Source organism: Globicephala melas, chromosome 16 (genome assembly GCF_963455315.2).
Source record: "Globicephala melas chromosome 16, mGloMel1.2, whole genome shotgun sequence".
Classification (NCBI taxonomy): domain Eukaryota; kingdom Metazoa; phylum Chordata; class Mammalia; order Artiodactyla; family Delphinidae; genus Globicephala; species Globicephala melas.
Window position 1 is genome coordinate 77,903,250 of NC_083329.1, and position 23,034 is coordinate 77,926,283.

At 41.9% G+C, this 23,034-nt stretch overlaps 1 protein-coding gene across 4 annotated transcripts in view; it reads left to right on the forward strand.

Annotated features, from left to right (window-relative positions):
- The first annotated feature begins 844 nt into the window (after positions 1–844).
- Positions 845–23,034, forward strand: part of B3GALNT2 (beta-1,3-N-acetylgalactosaminyltransferase 2) — a 59,082-nt gene continuing 36,892 nt past the window's right edge. For all 4 annotated transcript variants that reach the window (XM_060286179.2, XM_060286180.2, XM_030839459.3 and 1 more), the window contains exons 1-2: positions 845–1,182; positions 12,659–12,806. In XM_060286179.2, the coding sequence (XP_060142162.1) occupies positions 1,071–1,182; positions 12,659–12,806 (260 nt within the window). In that variant the 5' untranslated portion in view covers positions 845–1,070. The remainder of the gene's footprint in view (positions 1,183–12,658; positions 12,807–23,034) is intronic.

The following is a 23,034-nucleotide window of genomic DNA, read 5'->3' on the forward strand; positions in this document are numbered from 1 at the left end:
GTCCGAGGGGTCAAGTCCTCGGGCCAGTGGGCAGTACTTTATCCTTAAGGGGCGCTGCAGGGGTCCTGCCCACAGGTGCTTCGGAGCCCGCGTCCTCTCGGCCCTCCCGACTCACGTCCTGTAGCAGGTGTGTGTGCGCCTCGTTCTACTGGCAACTTTCCAGCGCTAGTTGGACACCCGGGCACGTGAAATTTTACTCTAGATTGGACCGTCGCTGTCGTACTCCACAGCTTGATCCCCTGGGCGCGGTCTTACTCATCCTGAGTTCCTAGAGGACAGGACCGGGCAAAGAGCCGGGTACACACTGCACCAGAACTAATACTCGACGATTCACAGCTGAAGGCAACTGGGCTGCTTCGCCCTGATCTCCGGCGTCCGCAAGATGCTATCTCCCACACAAGGCTAGCATTCGGCATAAGGAAGCTCCTGCGTGATTTTAAAAAATCTTCCCTTAGATCTCCCTTTCAATCTTGGGCAATCAGCACATTCCACCTCAGCTGTGTTTCCCTCCCGGGTGGGGGCGGCCCCGAAGCGCGGGGTCGCCCGGCACTACCTCCCTTCGGCCGCCGCGGGGCGGTAGACGTCGAAAAGGGTTGCGCATGCTCCGTGTGGGGCCTCGCGCTCTGCCTCCGCAACCGCCGAGTGACGGAGGCGAGTGCGTGGGGTTATGGGAAGTGTGGTTTTCCAGTCACTGGATCACTGGGGCACTCCCGGCTTGATCCCGGAGCGGGACTTCAGCTCCCGGCTGGCCCCCGAGAGCGGGAGGGGACGCGAGGGGAGGGGGCGGGGCGAGTGAGAGAAAAGGTGGGCGGGGCCAGGGGAGGCCAAGCGCAGGGGGCGGGGCTCCGCCCGGCTGAGCTGCTGCCGCTGGTGGCCTGAGGAAGCTGAGGCGCGGGGCCCGAAGCCGAGAGGAAGCTGGACGGCGTCGGGCGCGAGGGCGGGCGTCCCCGGAGTCGTAGCGCGGGAGTCGGCCGTCGGCACTTGGCCTCCTTACTTGCAGGTTCCCTCCCGGGACGCGGGAGAACCCGGAGCGCGGCGGGGGTGCGAGGTGGAGCAGGCGGGGGCGGCCAATGCGAAACTGGCTGGTGCTGCTGTGCCCGTGTGTGCTCGGGGCCGCGCTGCACCTCTGGCTGCGGCTGCGCTCCCCGCCGCCCGCCCGCGCCTCGGGGGCCGGCCGGGCAGGTGAGGTCCTGGGGCCAGGCGGGGCGGGGCGGGCCGGGCGGCCGCGAGCCGGGGGGAAGCCGGCTCCGAACCTCCCGGCGGCTTCCTTCGCGGAGCTCCGCCGGGAGTCCCGGGCGGGGGGCGGCCCGACACGACGGTCCGCCGATGAAACAAACGGCCCTTTTCATCCTCGAGGCGTTAATATCGGGCAAACTTGAGGGCGCTTTTCTCGTTTCGCGTCTCGGCCGCTTCTCACCTCCTCGCGTTTCTTAATGGGCACAAAGCCGGTGCCCGCGACTGCAAGCCCTCCGGCTGTCCCCAGGCCTGGCCCGAGTCGCCCGGCGCCTGCCCGGGGAGCAAAGCCCCGCGTGTCCTTCAGCCCTTCAGCGGCAGCTGCTCACGCCCGGGGTTGGGCTACCAGGTTGCTTTCTTCCTCCCCAGGTGTTGGTTATTCGGTCAAGAGTTTTGAGGTCTTCGGGCCGTGGATCACGTTTGTGCGTGTTTTAAAAGGTGGCTGTGTTTTGCTTTTAAGGAATAACTTTGCTTTGAGAGTATACTGTACTTTGTGAATCCTTTGAAAACTGCGATGTAAGTCGGTTGAGCAAATCGAGGCATGGCTGCGAGTGGAGTTGTTCCTGGGAACTTGGTTTGCAAAAGCCTGTGAATGAAATATACACGAAAATATCAGGTTCTTTAATGGTCTTCCCCATTTGCTCTAAAAGTTATTCTCTCGTGGGAAAGAAACCTTTGTTCATGTTCACTTCACAGCCTGAGAAATAGAATGCTGTGCCCACAGCCCAGGGGGTTTTCTGTTGTTAATGAATTCCACTGCTCTGAAGACGTCTTCAGGTTTCCCTTATTTTCTTGTTTTCTTTTTTAAGGGCTTGCCCTAGGACATGTAAAGAAGCCTAGAAGGCTGTTTTAAAGATGAGGTAATAGTCCTTTTTGGTTTTTAACTACGTTGGGAGTTTTTTTCTTACCACTTCTCCCTAAAGACAGTTGTTTTCTTATGCAGTATTTTAAAGAATAGTTGAATATTTGCAATTCTGAGATGGCTCTGTGCCTTAACTTAGAAGTAGAAAGTACAGAAACTAATTTGGCAGTCCTCAAAGCAATCTCACTGTTATAATTGGAGTTCTTTATTCTGGTAACTGTCTCTTAAAATCCTTTTCTATTAGAGAAGCCACAAGTTCTTTGAGAAGGCTGTTTGTGAGACCTGAATGGAATTAAGATACTATTTAAATGATTTAATGAGAGTGCAGTGTTACAGGGCATTTAACTTAACAGGTTAGGATTTTTTTTGTCTGTTTTGTTTTTTAGGGTTTTGTAAATGGAGCTGAGGAAAGAGTGCTGTAGATATATAGTGCTCTGTAACACCTGTTGGGTTTTGCATTTTACAAATTTCTTTTCTGTATGATGAGTGAGCTCTACTGGAATTTACTTGTAGAGCATACTTAGGATATTTATGACCTAAATATCTTTTAGGGTCCATAAACAAGCGAAAACCGTACGTTCAAGCTGAAAACTTAGTAGACCTCCCTGACAATTTCTTTTTTAAATTTATTTTTTATGTTTTAATACAATTTTAAAAGGTTACTTTCCATTTACAGTTATTACAAAATATTGGCTCTGTTCCCTGTGTTGTACAACACATCCTTGAGCCTATCTTACACCCAGTAGTTTGTCCCTCTCACTCCTCCACCCCTGTATTGCCCCTCCGCCCTCCACTGGTAACCACTAATTTGTTCTCCACATCTGTGAGCCTGGTGCTTTTTTGTTATGTTCACTGGTTTGTTATATCTTTTAGATTCCACGTGTAAGTGATACCTTGCAGGATTTGTCTTTCTCTGACTTATTTCACTTACCTTGATGCCCTCCAAATCCATCCGTGTTGCTGCAAATGGCAAAACTTCTTTCTTTTTTTAAGGCTGAGTAGTATTTCATCGTGTGTATATTTATCACATCTTCTTTATCCATTCATCTGTTGATGGACACTTAGGTTGTTTCCGTATCTTAGTAATTGTAAATAATGCTGCTGTGAACATTAGGGTGCATGTATCTTTTTGAATTAGTGTTTTTGGGTTTTTTTCAGTTATATACCCAGGAGTGGAATTGCTGGGCCATATGGTAGTCTTTTGAGGAATCTCCATACTGTTTTCCACAGTGACTGCACCAGTTTACATTCTTACCAACAGCGTACAAGGGTTCCCTTTTCTGCACATCCTCCCCCAGTATTTGTGTTCTTTTTGATGATAGCCATTCTGACAGGTGTGAGGTGACGTCTCATTGTGGTTTTGATTTGCATTTCACTGATGACTAGGGATGTTGAGCATCTTTTCATGTGCCTGTTGGCCATCAGCATTTCCTCTTTGGAAAAGTGTTCATTTCTTCTGCCCATTTTTAAATTGGGTTGTTTGTTTTTCTGATGTTGAGTTGTATGAGCTGTTTATATATGTTGGATGTTAATCACTGATCAGTCATATCATTTGCAAATATTATATCCCATTTGGCAGGTTGTCTTCCTGTTTATATCAATGGTTTCCTTTGCTGTGCAAAAGCTTTTAAGTTTAATTAGGTCCCATTTGTTTATTTCTGCTTTCATTTCCTTTATCTTAGGAGATGGATCCAAAAACGTATTGCTGCGATTTATGTCAAAGAGTGTTCTGCCGATTTTTTCCTCAAGGAGTTTTATAGTATCCAGTCTTACATTTACATCTTTAATCCATTTTGAGTTTATTTTTGTATATGGTGTTAGAGAATGTTCTAATTTTATTCTTTTATGTGTAGCAGTGCAGTTTTCCCAGCAGCACTTATTGAAGAGACTGTCTTTTCCCCATTGTCTATTCTTGCTTCCTCTGTCATAGATTAATGGACCATAAGTGTGTGGGTTTATTCCTGGGCTCTCTGTTCTGTTCCATTGATGTATGTGTCTATTTTTGTGCCAGTACCATACCATTTCGATTACTGTAGCTTTGTAGTATAGTCTAAAGTCAGGGGGCCTGATTCCTCCAGCTCTGTTCTTCTTTCTCAAGATTGTTTTGTCTATTTGGGGTCTTTTGTGTTTCCATACACATTTTAAAATTTTTTGTTCTAGTTTTGGAAGCTTGGTGGCTTCATGTCCAACCCTTTTGCCCTTTGCCTGTGTGCCTGGAGCCAGTCCCACTGTGCTCACATTTTCTCCTGTAGTGATCACAACTCCCAGCCCCAGTGACACTCCCTTTCCCTGTGTCTGCACTGGGTCTCTTCTGTGCTTCCTTCCCCTCAGGTAGCCAGTCTTCCCCTGGGCCACTCCTGGAGGTGAGGGGGTTACCTTTTCCCAGTGTTTTTTATTTCTGTGGGGCTCACCTAAAAGTATTAAAAGTAACTTTTTAAAAAAATGTTTTTTCTTTTTGAGATAAGTTTTTCCCCCTCCGTCAGTGTTTCAGTGATACCTTATCTGCTGTCCTGTGAGACCAGGCTAGATTAAGGAAACTAGGAAGTAGACCTTGGAAAGGGCAGGGCTATTGGTGAGGAGGTCAGTACTAGTTGTGTAAATTAACTTTGACTTTAGATGGATATTGTGCATCTAGTCAAATAATAAATAGAGTATTCAATCTAAGTGAAACCTTGCAGAGTCCTAACTTTCGTTTTGCACTTTTGGTACTTTCAAAACTAAAAACAGTAGAAGCATCTTGATTGCTAAAATTTCATACAAATTCTTTTCTCTTTGTGTTGTCACCAGTTCAAACCAAAAAATTGGAGCATTTTTACATTTTAGTCCTTATCCCTTAAGCCTAGAGTGAGAGAGAAAACCCAAGACTTTGTTAAGTATTCTTCCCTTGAATTTACATTTTGAATTTTGTTTTTGTTCTCTTTTCTCTCCTGCCTCTTTGTCTGTCTTCAGTCTCAGTAAGTCGTGGCAGGGAGATTTACCTCCTCTGAATGCTAAAAAAGGCCCTCTGACTTGCAGTTGATTCTACAAATATTTGAGCGCCTCCTCTGTGCCAACTCCTGTTGTAGGTGTGGGATTACAGCAGTAATCAAGATAAAGTCCCTGCCCTCATGCAGTTTACATACAGTTCACAAGGGAAAGCAGAATATAAGAAAATAATTATTAAATATCATAGGGGAGAGTGATGTGTGGTGACAAAAATAAAGCAGTGTAAGAGGATAGAGAATGATGTGCTGCTGCTGTTTTAAATAGAGAGGTCAGGGGCTTCCTTGGTGGCGCAGTGGTTAAGAATCCACCTGCCAGTCCAGGGGACACAGGTTTGAGCCCTGGTCCAGGAAGATCCCACATGCTGCGGAGCAACTAAGCCCGTGCGCCACGACTGCTGAGCCTGCGGTCTAGAGTCCGCAAGCCACAGCTACTGAGCCCACACACCTAGAGCCCGAGCTCCGCAACAAGAGAAGCCACCGCAATGAGAAGCCTGTGCACCGCAATGAAAGAGTAGCCCCCCTCGCTGCAGCAGGAGAAAGCCCGCGTGCAGCAACAAAGACCCAACGGAGCCAAAAATAAATAAATTTATAAATAAATCAATAGAAATGTCAGGGGGGCCGCTCTAAAGAGGTCACAGTTGGGCAGGAACCTGAATGCATGAATGAAGTGTGTCAGTCGTGTTAGTACGTGGTACTATTCTAATGTAGTAGCTCGCCTTGAACAGGTGAAGCCCAGTCAGGGAGAACAGCTGGTGAAGAGCCAGCAGATCTCCTGTTGTGAAATCCAGCACAACTAGGGGGTGAGGAGAGGAAAATGGAGGTGGAGACAGCCATTTGGGCTAGGGAATAAAGATACAGGATATCTTAATGATAACGTATTGGTTTGGGGTTATGCCTTAGCAGGAATTATTTAACAGTTAATTTAGAAAAATTATGTACCAAAAGAGGCTTCTCTTTCTGGGATATTTTGAAAGAAGGAAACTAAAGAGAAAGGAAAGAAACGGATCCATTCAACAAATGCTTAGAGCAGTAGGTATTTAGTCCCTGCTCTCAAGGTGCTAGCAGTTTGTTAAATGGAAACCGACATGGGGCAAGCAGAAGGTCAAAGACAAATTGAGCTTGCTTTGCAGTTTCGCCTAGGGCTGCCTCGTCCAAAATGATCGCTATATGCTAATCTGGTCTCTGTGCTTCAGTTTCCTTATTTATAAAATGATGACCTCACAGGGTTATTGTGAAGATTCAGTTAATAAAACACCCAGAACAGTGCCTCATTCCTCGTGAGCACTCTGAATTTTAGAGAGGAATGGTAGTGTGGAGGTGGCTGATGTCCTTGCTAGTGAGGTGTTTGGGGAGGTATCTGAAATTGGTGAGAGCACGCTGGTAGTGTGTATAATGATTGTCCTTATCAGTAGATATGTGGTGAAGTTGCATGTTTTCTTCATTTTTAAGATTACTGCCTGTTTGTGGTTGGTGTCATGTGAGACATGCACATGAGAGTGGAAATTTTAGTCTAATTTTTAAGAATCTTTGGGCTTATTTTGAGCAGTCAGTTTTGGAGTCTTTAATAAACTTTTGGATGTCCACTTTCAGTGCAGAGTCCAGCAGGTTGCCAGACTCTCAGGATATACTACATATTAAAGAAGAGAAATGGTCATTGCCTTCAGGGAGCTTCTGTGGGGTTTTAATTATTCTTGACAGTATGAAGATTTGTTTATTGCTATATATTTGCCATCTAAAGCAGTGAACATAGGAGGTGCTCAGTTACTTGAAGGAATGAATCAAGAGGAGAAAACTGGGAAAGTATGAATGAGTTTGTCACCTATAGATCGTTCACATTCCATGATTTACATTTTTTCTTACAAAAGTAAAACAAATTTTACTTTACAAAGTAAAGTAAAAATTTACAAATTTTACTTTACAAAGAAAAATTTACAAATTTTACTTTACAAAGAAAAATTTTGAAATTATTTTTTAAAAAGGAAAGAAAGATGATCTATACTGGGCAATGTTTGAATGTATCAATACATATAAAACATGGTCGGGGGAATTATTTAGTATTAAAAATTTTTTTTTGATATATAACGTACATTCAGAAAAGTCCACGTAAATGTGAGCTTGATGTAGTTTCACAAACTGAATCACCCAGCTAATCAGCACCCAAATTAAAAACAGGAAAACTACCAACACCTTAGAAGCTTCCTTTATGCTCCCTTCTTATCACTGCCAGGAGTGGTACCCATGATCCTGATCTTCAGTGGCAGAGATCTGCCTGCTTTGTACTTTATTTAAGTGGAACCAAATAGTATGTACATAGTTCTTATAGCCTGCTTATCTGACTTAATAAGATGTAGAACAGCATTTAATGAAATGCTTAAAACAATTTTAATGTCTGTATAGTATTCTAGCATATAGATACACCATAATTTATGTAACTGATGCCTTATTTGTGCATTCATGTATTTTGTAGTTTTTCCCTATTAAGAAACGACACTGTGATGAATAGAGATCTTTTAGTGCATCACTGATTATTTCCTTAGCCTATATTCTTAGCCAAGGACAAAAGTTATACAATTCTGTGGTATTTGATGTATATTGGCAAAATTTACTGCAGAATACTATACCAACTTACATTCCTATTAGCAACATAGGAGAGTAGCCATTTCCTTGAAAAAACTACCTCTATCAAAACATCAGTCATTTGGGTATTATCATTTAAGAAAATATTTGTCAGTTTGAATGTAGGAGAAAACTGGTGTCTTATTATTGTTGTAATTCAAACTTGACTTGTAGTGAAGTTGAACCGTTTTTTATAGGTTCGTTGGCTATTTGCATTTCTTTTTCTGTAAATTATCTTTATTCTTTGTCTCATGTTCACTTCTTAGTTTTTTTTGTTTTTGTTTCCTGTTTTCAGACACCAGAATCAAACTAGGTACCCTGTACTTGCAACATTGAGCAGAGGATGATGAAAGTGTAGGGGGGGAACTGGAAAGCTGGGCAGCATTCTTACACAGCATCCACTTTGAGGAGTTTTTGTTTGTTGGTTGGTTGGTTGGTTTGTTTAATCTTGGCTGTGCCACGTGGCTTGCGGGATCACGGTTCCCCAACCAGGGATCGGACCTGGACCACAGCAGTGAAAGTGGTGAATCCTAACCACTAGACCACCAGGGAACTCTCCACTTTGAGTTTTATACTGTGTGACACACTACTCACAGGTCTGTTGGACTGATTTACATTGATGGTATGTGGCAGAAGAAACCAGTATTTAAAAAAATTGAGGTATAATTGACAAATTACATTAGTTTCAGGTGTGCAGCATAATGATTTGATACATGTATATATTCTGTAATGATCACCACAGTATGTATAGTTAACATCTGTCACCACACACAGTTACAAATTTTTTTTCCTGTGATGAGAACTTTTAAGACCCACTCTCTTTAGCAACATTTAAATACAGTACAGTTGTTGTTGTTGTTGTTGTTTTGGTGTGTGTGGGGGGTCATGCCGTGCGGCTTGCGGGATCTCAGTTCCCCAAACGGGGATTGAACTCGGACCACTGCAGGGAAAGCCCAGAATCCTAACCACTGGACCGCCAGGGAATTCCCTGCAATACCGTCTTGTTAACTATTGTCACCATGCTGTATGTTACATCCCCATGACTTATTTATTTTATAACTGGAAGTTTATACCTTTTCACCCCTTTTACCCATTATGCCTACCCTCTACACCCAGCCTCTGGCAAACACCACTCTGTTCTCTGTATTTATGAGTTTGGTGTTTTGTTTGTTTTAGATTCTACATATGAATGAGTTCATATGGTATCAGCCTGTCTTTGTCCAACTTATTTCGCTTGGCGTAATGCCCTCAGGGTCTGTCCACATGGTTGCAAATGGCAAGATTTCCTTCTTTTTTATGGCTGAATAATATTCCATTGTGTATAAAGAACACATTTTCTGTATTCATTCATCCATCAGTGGACACTTAGGTTACTGCCATGTCTTGGCTATTGTAAATAGTGCTGCAATGAACATCCCCATGTTCACTATCATGCATATCATCCCCATTCATATGTCTTTTCTAGTGAATGTTTTCATTTCCTTCAGGTAAATACCCAGAAGTGGTTTTGCTGGATCATACGGTAGTTCTATTTTTAATTTTTTGAGGAACTTCCATACTGTTTTTCATTTTTTAGTGGCTGCATCAATTTACTTTCACACCAACAGTGCATGAGGGTTGCCTTTTCTCCACCTTCTCGCCAACACTTGTTATTTCTTATCTTTTTCATAATAGGCATTCTAAGAGGTGTGGTGATGTTTCATAGTGGTTTTGATTTGCATTTCCCTGATGATTAGTGATTTTGAGCACCTTTTCGTGTACCTGATGGCAGTCTGCATGTCTTCTTTGGAAAAATGTCTATTCAGATTCTCTGCCGAATTTTAAATGGGATTCTTTGCTTTTTGGTATTGGGTTGTATGAGTTCTTTGTATATTTTGGATATTAATCAGATATATGATTTGTAAATATCTTCTCCTATTTGGTAGGTTGTCGTTTCATTTTGTTGATAGTTTTCTTTGCTGTGCAGAAGGTTTTTAGTTTGATGTAGTCTCACTTACTTATTTTTGCTATTGTTGCCTTTGCTTTCAGTGTCAAATCTAAAAAAATTATTGCCAAGACCAATGTCAAGGAACTTACTGCCTATGTTTTCTTATAGGAGTTTTATGGTGTCAGGTCTTACATTCAAGTTTTTAATCCATTTTCAGTTGATTTTTGTGTATGGCATAAGTTAGTTGGTTCAGTTTCATGCTTTTGCATGTGGCTGTCCAGTTTTCCCAACGTCATTTATCTAAGAGATTGTCCTTTCCCCGCTGTATATTCTTGGTTCCTTTGTTGTAAATGGATTGACCATATACGCATGGGTTTACTTCTGGGCTCTCTATTCTGTTCTGTTGATCTATGTGTCTGTTTTAATGCCAGTACCGTAGCTTCATAATATGGTTTGAAACCAGGAAGCATGGTATTTCCAGCTTTGTTCTTCTTTCTCTAGATTGCTTTGGCTTTTCGAGGTCTTTGTGGTTCCATACAAATTTTAGGATTTTTTTTTTTCTATTTCTGAAAAATGCCATTGGAATTTTGATAGAGGTTGCACTGTATCTGTAGATTGCTTTAGCTAGTATGGACATTTTAACAATATTATTATTAGCAAGCATGGAATATCTTTTGTTTCTGTATTCTTTAATTTATTTCATCAATGTTTTATACTTTTCAGTGTACAGGTCTTTTACCTCCTTGGTTAAATTTATTCCTAGGTATTTATTCTGTTTGATGTGATTGAAATTGGGAGTTTTCATAATTTCTCTTTCTGATAGTTTATTACTGTGTAGAAATACGGCTGATTTTTGTATATTGATTATGTGTCCTGTAACTTTACTGAATTTGTTTATTAGTTCTAACAGTTTTTTGGTTGAGGCTTTAAAAACCTATTTTTCAGTATTTCTGGAAGTAGAAGTTCTCTAAAAGGCCAGAATCTGCCATGTACTTCTCTTCTGCAACAAAAAGAGAAGTGCATGTAAAAAGTAACACAGTTCAGTAGAGGCAGCTGAGATGTGGATGAGAAGCAGAGAGGATTGGCAGTGGCAGAGAGAGGTGGAATAAGATGAAAAAGTACTTTTCAGCGATAATCCGTGAGGCTTTCACATACCACATGGTTATCTTCGTGTCTATTGATTTATTTATTTTTAGAAAAATCTCATGGAGAAGTCTGGGAGGAACTATTAGGATAGCCTTGTAGGTCCAGGTGAAAGGTAAGAATTTGAACTGAAGCTGCGACTAGAATTAATGATAGAGAAATTTGAGAAAAATTTTAAAAAGATTTTGTCATTAAGAAAAGGTTAAATGATGTTTCATGTAATCCATCTCTAAAAGATTTATTTTGATTACCCGTCAAAAATAAGGTAGTGATGTTTGGCATTTAAAGGGATGTTTCAGTTATTTTGAAATTTTACTTTTGTGCAGCAACCTTGTTTTCTCATGAAGTCAGATAAATGAGGCATTTGGGATGCATATAATTTTTGCTCTTCTAATCTTTTAAAGCTTTTTAATCTTTTGAGAAGACATTTTGAAACAGATGAAATAGAGTATCTAAAAGACTGTTTTTGGTATCAACTTTCTCTGATTAGGAAACTGAGGCACAAGGATTTAAGTAACTTCTTACTGATACTGTGCAGCATGTTGGCTGTAGAATCAATGTCAGATATGTCTGGTTACTGCATTTTCCTCACTCCTGTCTATAAAATGTGCTTACTGCTAATATTTCTCTGTGAAAAAGTCGGGGGAGGGACTAGGTTTTCATTGCCAATTTTACATAAGCATTTAAAGTATTCTCCCTTGAAGAAATATCAACATGTCTTTGTTGTCTTTTGAATCCCTAGATTCTATGGCATATAAAAACATTTCATTTAATACAGTAAAGCTCTGTGGCCTGCAGTAATTTATTTTTGGAAACATTGTGGGATCAGTTTCCACTGCTGAAGAAAGAGATGAAATGGGATCCCTAATGAGAGCTATATATTAGCTTGTAGCTCTCAAGCTTTGAAACTGGTGATGAAAAACAGGGACAAAGTATCTTTCCCTCTATCTTTCTCTAAGGACAGTTTTTTGGGGTGGGGGTGGTGTGCATCTTGTGGGATCTCGGTTCCCTGACCAGGGATTGAACCGGGGCCACAGCAGTGAAAGCCTGGAATTCTAACCACTGGGCCACCAGGGAACTCCCTCTAAGGACATATTTTAAAAATGTTATCCTGTCCATTAAATATGATAGTAAAAAATGACTTGTTCCTTGATTTTTTTTTTTTTTTTTAACTACAAACGTTTCCCCTCCTTCATCCTTTGCACTATTCAAGTGATAAATATTTGCTGGCTGTAGAATTTATTGGCATGAATAAGAGTTCTGATTCTTTCCAGCATGGTAGTCCTTCAACTTCATCTCCCAAACTTAATAACTAATATTCATGTAGGACTTCACCTTTGACAGCACATTTGTTGTTGTTGTTAGTTGCCATCGAATGCCCACTCTTTGCCTGCTACCAAACCAGAACCTTTATACACATTATATCATTTAATTTTTATAACTCTATGAGAAGTATTATTACACCCATTTCTACTTAAGGAAACTGAGGCTCAAGGAGTTAAATAACTTTTATAGCTAAAATAAAAAGCCAGCATTTTATAATTGGCTCTTACTGCCTACTATTATATGGTTTATGCCACATTGACCTTCCAAACTGATTCTTATCAGAAAAGTCTTACTTGTTTTGAAGAATTTACATATATACTTGGGTGAGCACGAATACATACATAGGTGTGGAAGCAAAAAGACTCTGCACCAAAATGTTAGTAGTGCTTATCTCTGGATGGTGAGTTTTATGAGTGCTTTAGGTTTTTTATTCTTTGTATTTATTTGTATTTTCTGCAAATATGAACATATATTTATATTACCTTGTAATAAACATTTTTATGTTACATATTGAACTTAACAGTAATTGAGAAATGACATTTCTGATTTACTATTGCTTATTTCTAGATCAGTTGGCCTTACTTCCCCAGTGGAAATCTAGGCATTATGATGTGGTAGTTGGTGTGCTGTCAGCCCGCAATAACCATGAACTTCGCAATGTGATAAGAAGCACCTGGCTGAAGCATTTAGTACAACACCCAGCATTAAGTCAACGGTACGTTTCTTTTCTTTTTTTTTTTTTTGGCTGCATTGGGTCTTTGTTGCTTCACGTGGGCTTTCTCCAGTTGCGGCGAGCGGGGGCTACTCTTCGTTGCAGTGCGCAGGCTTCTCATTGCAGTGACTTCTCTTGTTGTGGAGCACGGGCTCCAGGTGTGTGGGCTTCAGTAGTTGCAGCGCATGGGCTCAGTAGTTGTGGCACACAGGCTCAGTAGTTGTGGCACACGGGCTTAGTTGCTCCACGGCGTGTAGGATCTTCCCGGACCAGGGCTTGAACCCATGTCCCCTGCATTGGCAGGCAGATTCTTAACCACTGCGCCACCAGGGAAGCCCCAACGGTAGGTTTCTTGAGTTCACACCTTGCGTGACGTATTGAATAAGTGTTCTGAAAAATCTCTTCTTGGAGAGTCAGAGATGTTAATTCAGATATGTGACTTCTTTTCCTCAGAAATGACTATTTCATTTTGCTTTTCCTCCACGTAGTTGAGCCCAAAAAGTAAATTTAACCAAGATTTTAAGCCAAAAGAGATATACTTAATGTTTTTCAGCTCTGTATCATTTGGTTGTGTGTGATCTGCGGTTTGTATAGTTTGCCATACTCTTTTTGCCAACCACCCTTCCAGGCCTGAGCTTGGGTAGCACGTCACACGTTGACATTAGATGGCTCGGTTGTTGGTTAGGAATGCAAGGCCTTAGTCTTCTCAGGGAAAGCAGCCTCTGAAGATTATATAGTGAGGGACTAGTGGAAGTGAAGCATGGAAGTTTGGACTTCTAGTTATGTGACGATTCTTCTCTGCTTATGTGAAGTCACTGATAAGCAGAGAAGGCCCTCAGGATTGCATTCAGCTGGGATGCTTGTGACTGAGTAGCTATGCGGGGGAATCACAATTGTGAATTTTCTTGTCACCAGTAGTGAACATTTATAGATTTCCTATCTTACTCATAGCAGCTTTTTTTTTTTAACATCTTTATTGGAGTATAATTGCTTTACAATGGTATGTTAGTTTCTGCTTTATAACAAAGTGAATCAGTTATACATATATATATGTTCCCATATCTCTTCTCTCTTGCATCTCCCTCCCTATCCCACCCCTCTAGGTGGTCACAAAGCACCGAGCTGATCTCCCTGTGCTATGCGGCTGCTTCCCACTAGCTATACATAGTGTATATATGTCCATGCCACTCTCTCACTTTGTCACAGCTTACCCTTCCCCCTCCCCATATCCTCAAGTCCATTCTCTAGTAGGTCTGTGTCTTTATTCCTGTCTTACCCCTAGGTTCTTCATGACATTTTTTTTTCTTAGATTCCATATATATGTGTTAGCATATGGTATTTGTCTTTCTTTTTCTGACTTACTTCACTCTGTATGACAGACTCTAGGTCCATCCACCTCACTACAAATAACTCAATTTCATTTCTTTTTATGGCTGAGTAATATTCCATTGTATATATGTGCCACATCTTCTTTATCCATTCATCCGATGATGGACACTTAGGTTGTTTCCGTCTCCTGGCTATTGTAAATAGAGCTGCAATGAACATTTTGGTACATGACTCTTTTTGAATTATGGTTTTCTCAGGGTATATGCCCAGTAGTGGGATTGCTGGGTCATATGGTAGTTCTATTTGTAGTTTTTTAAGGAACCTCCATACTGTTCTTCATAGTGGCTGTACCAATTCACATTCCCACCACCAGTGCAACAGTGTTCCCTTTTCTCCACACCATCTCCAGCATTTATTGTTTGTAGATTTTTTGATGATGGCCATTCTGACTGGTGTGAGATGATATCTCATTGTAGTTTTGATTTGCATTTCTCTAATGATTATTGATGTTGAGCATTCTTTCATGTGTTTGTTGGCAATCTGTATATCTTCTTTGGAGAAATGTCTATTTAGGTCTTCTGCCCATTTTTGGATTGGGTTGTTTGTTTTTTTTGTTATTGAGCTGCATGAGCTGCTTGTAAATTTTGGAGATTAATCCTTTGTCAGTTGCTTCATTTGCAAATATTTTCTCCCATTCTGAGGGTTGTCTTTTGGTCTTGTTTATGGTTTCCTTTGCTGTGCAAAAGCTTTTAAGTTTCATTAGGTCCCATTTGTTTATTTTTGTTTTTATTTCCATTTCTCTAGGAGGTGGGTCAAAAAGGATCTTGCTGTGATTGATGCCATAGAGTGTTCTGCCTATGTTTTCCTCTAAGAGTTTGATAGTTTCTGGCCTTACATTTAGGTCTTTAATCCATTTTGAGCTTATTTTCATGTACAGTGTTAGGGAGTGTTCTAATCTCATACTTTTACTTGTACCTGTCCAGTTTTCCCAGCACCATTTATTGAAGAGGCTGTCCTTTCTCCACTGTACATTCCTGCCTCCTTTATCAAAGATAAGGTGACCAGGGCTTCCCTGGTGGCGCAGTGGTTGAGAGTCCGCCTGCCGATGCAGGGGACACGGGTTCGTGCCCCGGTCTGGGAAGATCCCACATGCCGTGGACCGGCTGGGCCCGTGAGCCATGGCCGCTGAGCCTGCATGTCCGGAGCCTGTGCTCCGCAACGGGAGAGGCCATAACAGTGAGAGGCCCGCGTACCGCAAAAAAAAAAAAAAAAAAAAAAAAATGTGACCATATGTGCGTGGGTTTATCTCTGGGCTTTCTATACTGTTCCATTGATCTATATTTCTGTTTTTGTTCCAGTAACATACTGTCTTGATTACTGTAGCTTTGTAGTATAGTCTGAAGTCAGGGAGCCTGATTCCTCTAGCTCCGTTTTTCGTTCTCAAGATTGCTTTGGCTATTCGGGGTCTTTTGTGTTTCCATACAAATTGTGAAATTTTTTGTACTAGTTCTGTGAAAAATGCCAATGGTAGTTTGATAGGGATTGCATTGAATCTGTAGATTGCTTTGGGTAGTAGAGTCATTTTCACAATGTTGATTCTTCCAATCCAAGAACATGGTATATCTCTCCATCTATTTGTGTCATTTTTAATTTCTTTCATCAGTGTCTTATAATTTTCTGCATACAGGTCTTTTGTCTCCTTAGGTAGGTTTATTCCTAGATATTTTATTCTTTTTGTTGCAATGGTAAATGGGAATGTTTTCTTGATTTCACTTTCAGATTTTTCATCATTAGTGTATAGGAATGCAAGAGATTTCTGTGCATTAATTTTGTATCCTGCTACTTTACCAAATTCATTGATTAGCTCTAGAAGTCTTCTGGTAGCATCTTTAGGATTCTCTATAGTATCATGTCATCTGCAAACAGTGACAGCTTTACTTCTTCTTTTCCGATTTGGATTCCGTTTATTTCCTTTTCTTCTCTGATTGCTGTGGCTAAAACTTCCAAAACCATGTTGAATAAGAGTGGTAAGAGTGGGCAACCTTGTCTTGTTCCTGATCTTAGTGATGCTTTCAGTTTTTCACCATTGAGGATGATGTTGGCTGTGGGTTTGTCATATATGACCTTTATTATGTTGAGGAAAGTTCCCTCTTTGCCTACTTTCTGGAGGGTTTTTATCATAAGTGGGTGTTGAATTTTGTCAAAAGCTTTCTCTGCATCTATTGAGATGACCATATGGTTTTTCTCCTTCAATTTGTTAATATGGTGTATCACATTGATTGATTTGCGTATATTGAAGAATCCTTGCATTCCTGGAATAAACCCCACTTGATCATGGTGTATGATCCTCTTAATGTGCTGCTGGATTCTGTCTGCAAGTATTTTGTTGAGGATTTTTGCATCTATGTTCATCTGTGATATTGGCCTGTAGTTTTCTTTCTTTGTGACATCCTTGTCTGGTTTTGGTATCAGGGTGATGGTGCCTCGTAGAATGAGTTTGGGAGTGTTCCTCCATCTGCTGTATTTTGGAAGAGTTTGAGAAGGATAGGTGTTAGCTCTTCTCTAAGTGTTTGATAGAATTCGCCTGTGAAGCCATCTGGTCCTGGGCTTTTGTTTGTTGGAAGATTTTTAATCACAGTTTCAATTTCAGTGCTTGTGATTGGTCTGTTCATATTTTCTATTTCTTCTTGATTCAGTCTTGGCAGGTTGTGCATTTCTAAGAATTTGTCCATTTCTTCCAGGTTGTCCATTCTATTGGCATAGAGTTGCTTGTAGTAATCTCTCATGATCTTTTGTATTTCTGCAGTGTCAGTTGTTCTCCTTTTTCATTTCTAATTCTATTGATTTGACTCTTCTCCCTTTTTTTCTTGATGAGTCTGGCTAATGGTTTATCAATTTTGTTTATCTTCTCAAAGAACCAGCTTTTAGTTTTACTGATCTTTGTAAAGATCATTTCGTTTTCATTTATTTCTGATCTGCTCTTTATGATTTCTTTCCTTCTGCTAACTTTGGGGGTTTTTTGTTCTTCTTTCTCTAATTGCTTTAGGTGCAAGATTAGATTGTTTATTCAAGATGTTTTCCTGTTTCTTAAGGTAGGATTGTATTGCTATAAACTTCCCTCTTAGAACTGCTTTTGCTGCCTCCCATAGGTTTTGGGTCATCGTGTCTCCATTGTCATTTGTTTCTAGGTATTTTTTGATTTCCTCTTTGATTTCTTCAGTGATCACTTGGTTATTAAGTAGTGTATTGTTTAGCCTCCATGTCTTTGTATTTTTTACAGATCTTTTCCTGTAATTGATATCTAGTCTCATAGCGTTGTGGTCGGAAAAGATACTTGACACAATTTCAGTTTTCTTAAATTTACCAAGGCTTGATTTATGACCCAAGATATGATCTATCCTGGAGAATGTTCCATGAGCATTTGAGAAAAATGTGTGTTCTGTTGTTTTTGGATGGAATGTCCTATAAATATCAATTGTTTAATTTATCATTTAAAGCTTGTGTTTCCTTATTTATTTTCATTTTGGATGATCTGTCCATTGGTGAAAGTGGGGTGTTAAAGTCCTCTACTATGAATGTGTTACTGTCGATTTCCCCTTTTATGGCTGTTAGTATTTGCCTTATGTATTGAGGTGCTCCTATGTTGGGTGCATAAATATTTACAATTGTTAAATCTTCTTCTTGGATCAATCCCTTGATCATTATGTAGTGGCCTTCTTTGTCTCTTGTAATAGCCTTTATTTTAAAGTCTATTTTGTCTGATATGAGAATTGCTACTCCAGCTTTCTTTTGGTTTCCATTTGCATGGAATATCTTTTTCCGTCCCCTCACTTTCAGTCCGTATGTGTCTCTAGGTCTGAAGTGGGTCTCTTGTAGACAGTGTATATATGGGTCTTGTTTTTGTATCCATTCAGCCAATCTGTGTCTTTTGTTGGGAGCATTTGATCCATTTACATTTCAGGTAATTATCGATATGTATGTGCCTATTCCCATTTTCTAATTGTTTTGGGTTTGTTATTGTAGGTCTTTTCCTTCTGTTGTGTTTCTTGCCTAGAGAAGGTCCTTGAGCATTTGTTGTAAAGCTTGTTTGGTGGTGCTGAACTCTCTCAGCTTTTGCTTGTCTGTAAAGGTTTTAATTTCTCCATCAAATCTGAATGAGATCGTTGCTGGGTAGAGTAATCTTGGTTGTAGGTTTTTCTCCTTCATCACTTTAAATATGTCCTGCCAGTCCCTTCTGGCTTGCAGAGTTTCTGCTGGAAGATCAGCTGTTAACCTTATGGGGATTCCCTTGTGTGTTATTTGTTGTTTTTCCCTTGCTGCTTTTAATATGTTTTCTTTGTGTTTAATTTTTGACAGTTTGATTAATATGTGTCTTGGCGTGTTTCTCCTTGGACTTATCCTGTATGCGACTCCCTGTGCTTCCTGGACTTGATTAACTATTTCCTTTCCCATATTAAGGAAGTTGTCAATATAATCTCTTCAAATATTTTCTCAGTCCCTTTCTTTTTCTCTTCTTCTTCTGGAACCCTTATAATTCGAATGTTGGTGCATTTAATGTTGTCCCAGAGGTCTCTGAGACTGTCCTCAGTTCTTTTCATTCTTTTTTCTGCTCTGCAGTAGTTATTTCCACTATTTTATCTTACAGGTCACTTATCCGTTCTTCTGCCTCAGTTATTCTGCTATTGATCCCTTCTAGAGTTTTTTTTTTTTTTTTTTTTTTCCTGTACACAGGCCTCTCACTGTTGTGGCCTCTCCCGTTATGGAGCACAGGCTCCAGATGTGCAGGCTCAGCGGCCATGGCTCACAGGCCCAGCTGCTCCGCAGCATGTGGGATCCTCCCGGACCGAGGCACGAACCCGTGTCCCCTGCATCGGCAGGCAGACTCTCAACTACTGCACCACCAGGGAAGCCGTAGAGTATTTTTAATTTCGTTTATTGTGTTATTCATCGTTGCTTGTTTCATCTTTAGTTCTTCTAGGTCCTTGTTAAATGTTTCTTGCATTTTGTCTATTCTATTTCCAAGATTTTGGATCATCTTTACTATCATTCTGAATTCTTTTTCAGGTAGACTGCCTATTTCCTCTTCATTTGTTAGGTCTGGTGGGTTTTTATCTTGCTCCTTCATCTGCTGTGTGTTTTTCTGTCTTCTCATTTTGCTTATCTTACTGTGTTTGGGGTCTCCTTTTTGCAGGCTGCAGGTTTGTAGTTCCCGTTGTTTTTGGTGTCTGTCCCCAGTGGTTAAAGTTGGTTCAGTGGGTTGTGTAGGCTTCTTGGTGGAGGGGACTAGTGCCTGTGTTCTGGTGGATGAGGCTGGATCTTGTCTTTCCGGTGGGCAGGACCACGTCTGGTGGTGTGTTTTGGGGTGTCGTGGCCTTATTATGATTTTAGGCAGCCTCTCTGCTAATGGGTGGGGTTGTGTTCCTGTCTTGCTAGTTGTTTGGCATAGGGTGTCGAGCACTGTAGTTTGCTGGTCGTTGAGTGAAGCTGGGTGTTGGTGTTGAGATGGAGATGTCTGGGAGATTTTCGCCGTTTGATATTACGTGGAGCTGGGAGGTCTCTTGTGGACCAGTGTCCTGAAGTTGGCTCTCCCACTTCAGAGGCACAGCCCTGACTCCTGGCTGCAGCACCAAGAGCCTTTCATCCACACGCTCAGAATAAAAGGGAGAAAAAGTAGAAAGAAAGGAAGAAAGAAAGAAAGAAGGAAAGAGAGAAGATAAAAGAAAATAAAGTAAGATAAAATAAAATAAAGTTATTAAAAAATAATTATTAAGAAAAAAATTTTTTTTAAAGTAAAAAAAAAAAACAAAAACGGACGAATAGAACCCTAGAACAAATGGTGGAAGCAAAGCTATACAGACAAAATCTCACACAGAAGCATACACATACACACTCACAAAAAGGAAAAGGGGGAAAAAAAATAAATCTTGCTCTCAAAGTCCACCTCCTCAATTTGGGATGATTCATTGTCTGTTTAGGTATTCCACAGATGCAGGGCACATCAAGTTGATTGTGGAGCTTTAATCTGCTGCTTCTGAAGCTTCTGGGAGAGATTTCCCTTTCTCTTCTTTGTTTGCACAGCTCCCGGGGCTCAGCTTTGGATTTGGCTCCGCCTCTGCGTGTAGGTCGTGGGAGGGCATCTGTTCTTCGCTCAGATAGGACGGGTTAAAGGAGAAGCTGCTTTGGGGACTCTCAGGCCAGGGGGAGGGAGGGGTGCGGATGTGGGGTGAGCCTGCGGCAGCAGAGGCCAGTGTGATGTTGCACCAGCCTGAGGCGCACCATGCGTTCTCCCGGGGAAGTTGTCCCTGGATCCCGGGACCCTAGCAGTGGCGGGCTGCACAGGCTCTGGGGAGGGGAGGTGTGGACAGTGACCTGTGCTCGCACACAGGCTTCTTGGTGGCGGCAGCAGCAGCCTTAGCGTCTCATGCCCGTCTCTGGGGTGTGCGCTGTTAGCCGTGGCTCGCGCCCGTCTCTGGAGCTCCTTTAAGCAGCGCTCTGAATCCCCTCTCCTCGCACACCAGGAAACAAAGAGGGAAGAAAAAGTCTCTTGCCCCTTTGGCAGGTCCAGGCTTTTCCTGGACTCCCTCTCGACTAGCCGTGGTGCACTAACCCCGTGCAAGCTGTGTTCACGCCGCCAACCCCAGTCCTCTCCCTGCGCTCCGACCGAAGCCCGAGCCTCAGCTCCCAGCCCCGCCCATCCCGGCGGGTGAGCAGACAAGCCTCTCGGGCAGGTGAGTGCTGGTCGGCACGGATCCTCTGTGCGGGAATCTCTCCGCTTTGCCCTCCGCACCCCTGTGGCTGTGCTCTCCTCCGCGGCTCCAAAGCTTCCCCCCTCCGCCACCCGCAGTCTCCACCCGCGAAGGGGCTCCTAGTGTGTGGAAACCTTTCTCCTTCACGGCTCCCTCCCACTGGTGCAGGTCCCGTCCCTATTCTTTTGTCTCTGTTTATTCTTTTTTCTTTTGCCCTACCCAGGTACGTGGGGAGTTTCTTGCCTTTTGGGAGGTCTGAGGTCTTCTGCCAGAGTCCAGTAGGTGTTCTGTAGGAGTTGTTCCACGTGTAGATGTATTTCTGATGTATCTGTGGGGAGGAAGGTGATCTCCGCGTCTTACTCTTCCACCATCTTACCCTTGAGCCACTCATAGCAGCTTTCATTCCTTTTCAAGACAGGTTTCTCTAGTTCAGGATCGCAATGATAATAGAACCTATTACCCAGCAAGTGAAAAAAAGGCCTCAGAGTCATCACTACCCTCAGAACCACCTTGAAAACCTGCACTTCCTCTAGCCTTTCCCATCTCAGAAAGTAATGACCCATCTCTTGCAGTTGCTCAGATGAAAACTTTGGTGTCTGAGCTGTGAGTGGATGAGTGAGTCCCCTTTATTGCATCTGTAAGGGTCGCTCCAGCACGGCAATGGGAATTACACTGGGAGAGGCATTGGAAGTGAAAGGATCTGTCATGCTCACAGGTCCTAGAGACGGAGGCCCGGCACACCACACAGGGGGCCAAATGGGAAGAGGGTCCAAGGAGCGGGCTCGCCGAAGCAGGTGGGGAGCCGAGAGAGAGTGAGGACCCGTGGGCAGGGGTCTTTATTTGGGGTCAGGGTGGAGAGGACAAGCAGAAGGTGTGAGGTATTTCACTGTTGGGTTTGAATGTCATGAGGTCAGTGTCAGGGGAGGGCAAGAAGGGGAACTTGTGGCAGGGACCAGCCTTGTCACCCAAGTGGACCTGGTCATCGGGGCGGGATGCTTCAGCCTGTTTGTGGGGATGTTGAGGTGTCAGGAAAATACGAGGTTTTTACAATTTACAGTACAGTGTTATCTTGATCTTTCTTTGTCTCATATGCCACATCGGATCCATTAGGATATCTTCTCGGTGCTACCTTACATTGTATACAGAATCCAACTTCTCAACACCTTTACCACAGCTATCAGAACCACCATCCTGGTCTAGGCCACCATTACCCCTCACCTAGATTATTGCAGACGCTTCCGTATCTCAATTTCCTGCTTCCACCTTTGATCCCCTGTGTTTTATTTTCCATACAGTAGCCAGAGTGATCCTTTTAAAATGAGTCAAATTATGTCAGTTTTCTGTTCATATTCCTCCACTGACTTCTCTTCTTGCTCCGAGTGAAATCCCAGGTCTTTACTGTGGTCTTTGACCTTATCTACATCTACTTTCCTGCCCTGGCCACCTCACTGTGCTTCAGTACCCTAAATGTGCTCCTGCCTCAGGACCTTTGCACTTGCTGTTCCCCCTGCCTGTACCATTCCTCCACTGCATGTCCTCATGGCTCACTTCCTCACTTTCTTCAGGTCTCTGTTTAGATATCATAGCGCTATTCCAACTCTGTCTTCCCTTACTTGACTTTATTTTTCTTTATAATACATATCACCAACTAGCACGTTTATTATATTTAGTTGTATATTTATAAATTGTCTTTCCTCACTGGACTGTGTTTTATGATCATAGGGGCTTCAGCTTTTTTCATTGATGTATTTCCAGCACCTTGAACCTAACTTGGCACAGAGTAGGACACTCAAAAACTATTGAGGGAATGACTCAGAGCTAAATATAATGAGTAGAATTAACATTCAGGCATTCATCAGTAATTTATTTGTTATCATAGCATTCTTATTTTAAATTTAGTAAGCTTGTTGATTTGTTTTATAAAAATGATGGGATACCTATATAAAAGTAGATATTAGCCGGAAACTTCTTCCTGGGGCAGAGTAATTTTGTGGATCTAGTAAAACTATTGAAGATAGCTTAAAAAAAACAAATTTGGTAAATATCTGCAATAATTTAACACATTTATTCATTTCTGTTTATACTTTTATTCTAAATGCTAGTTGTTTATAAAAGGTATTCTGCCTTAATTGGCTGTTCGTAAAAGAAACCGTTTT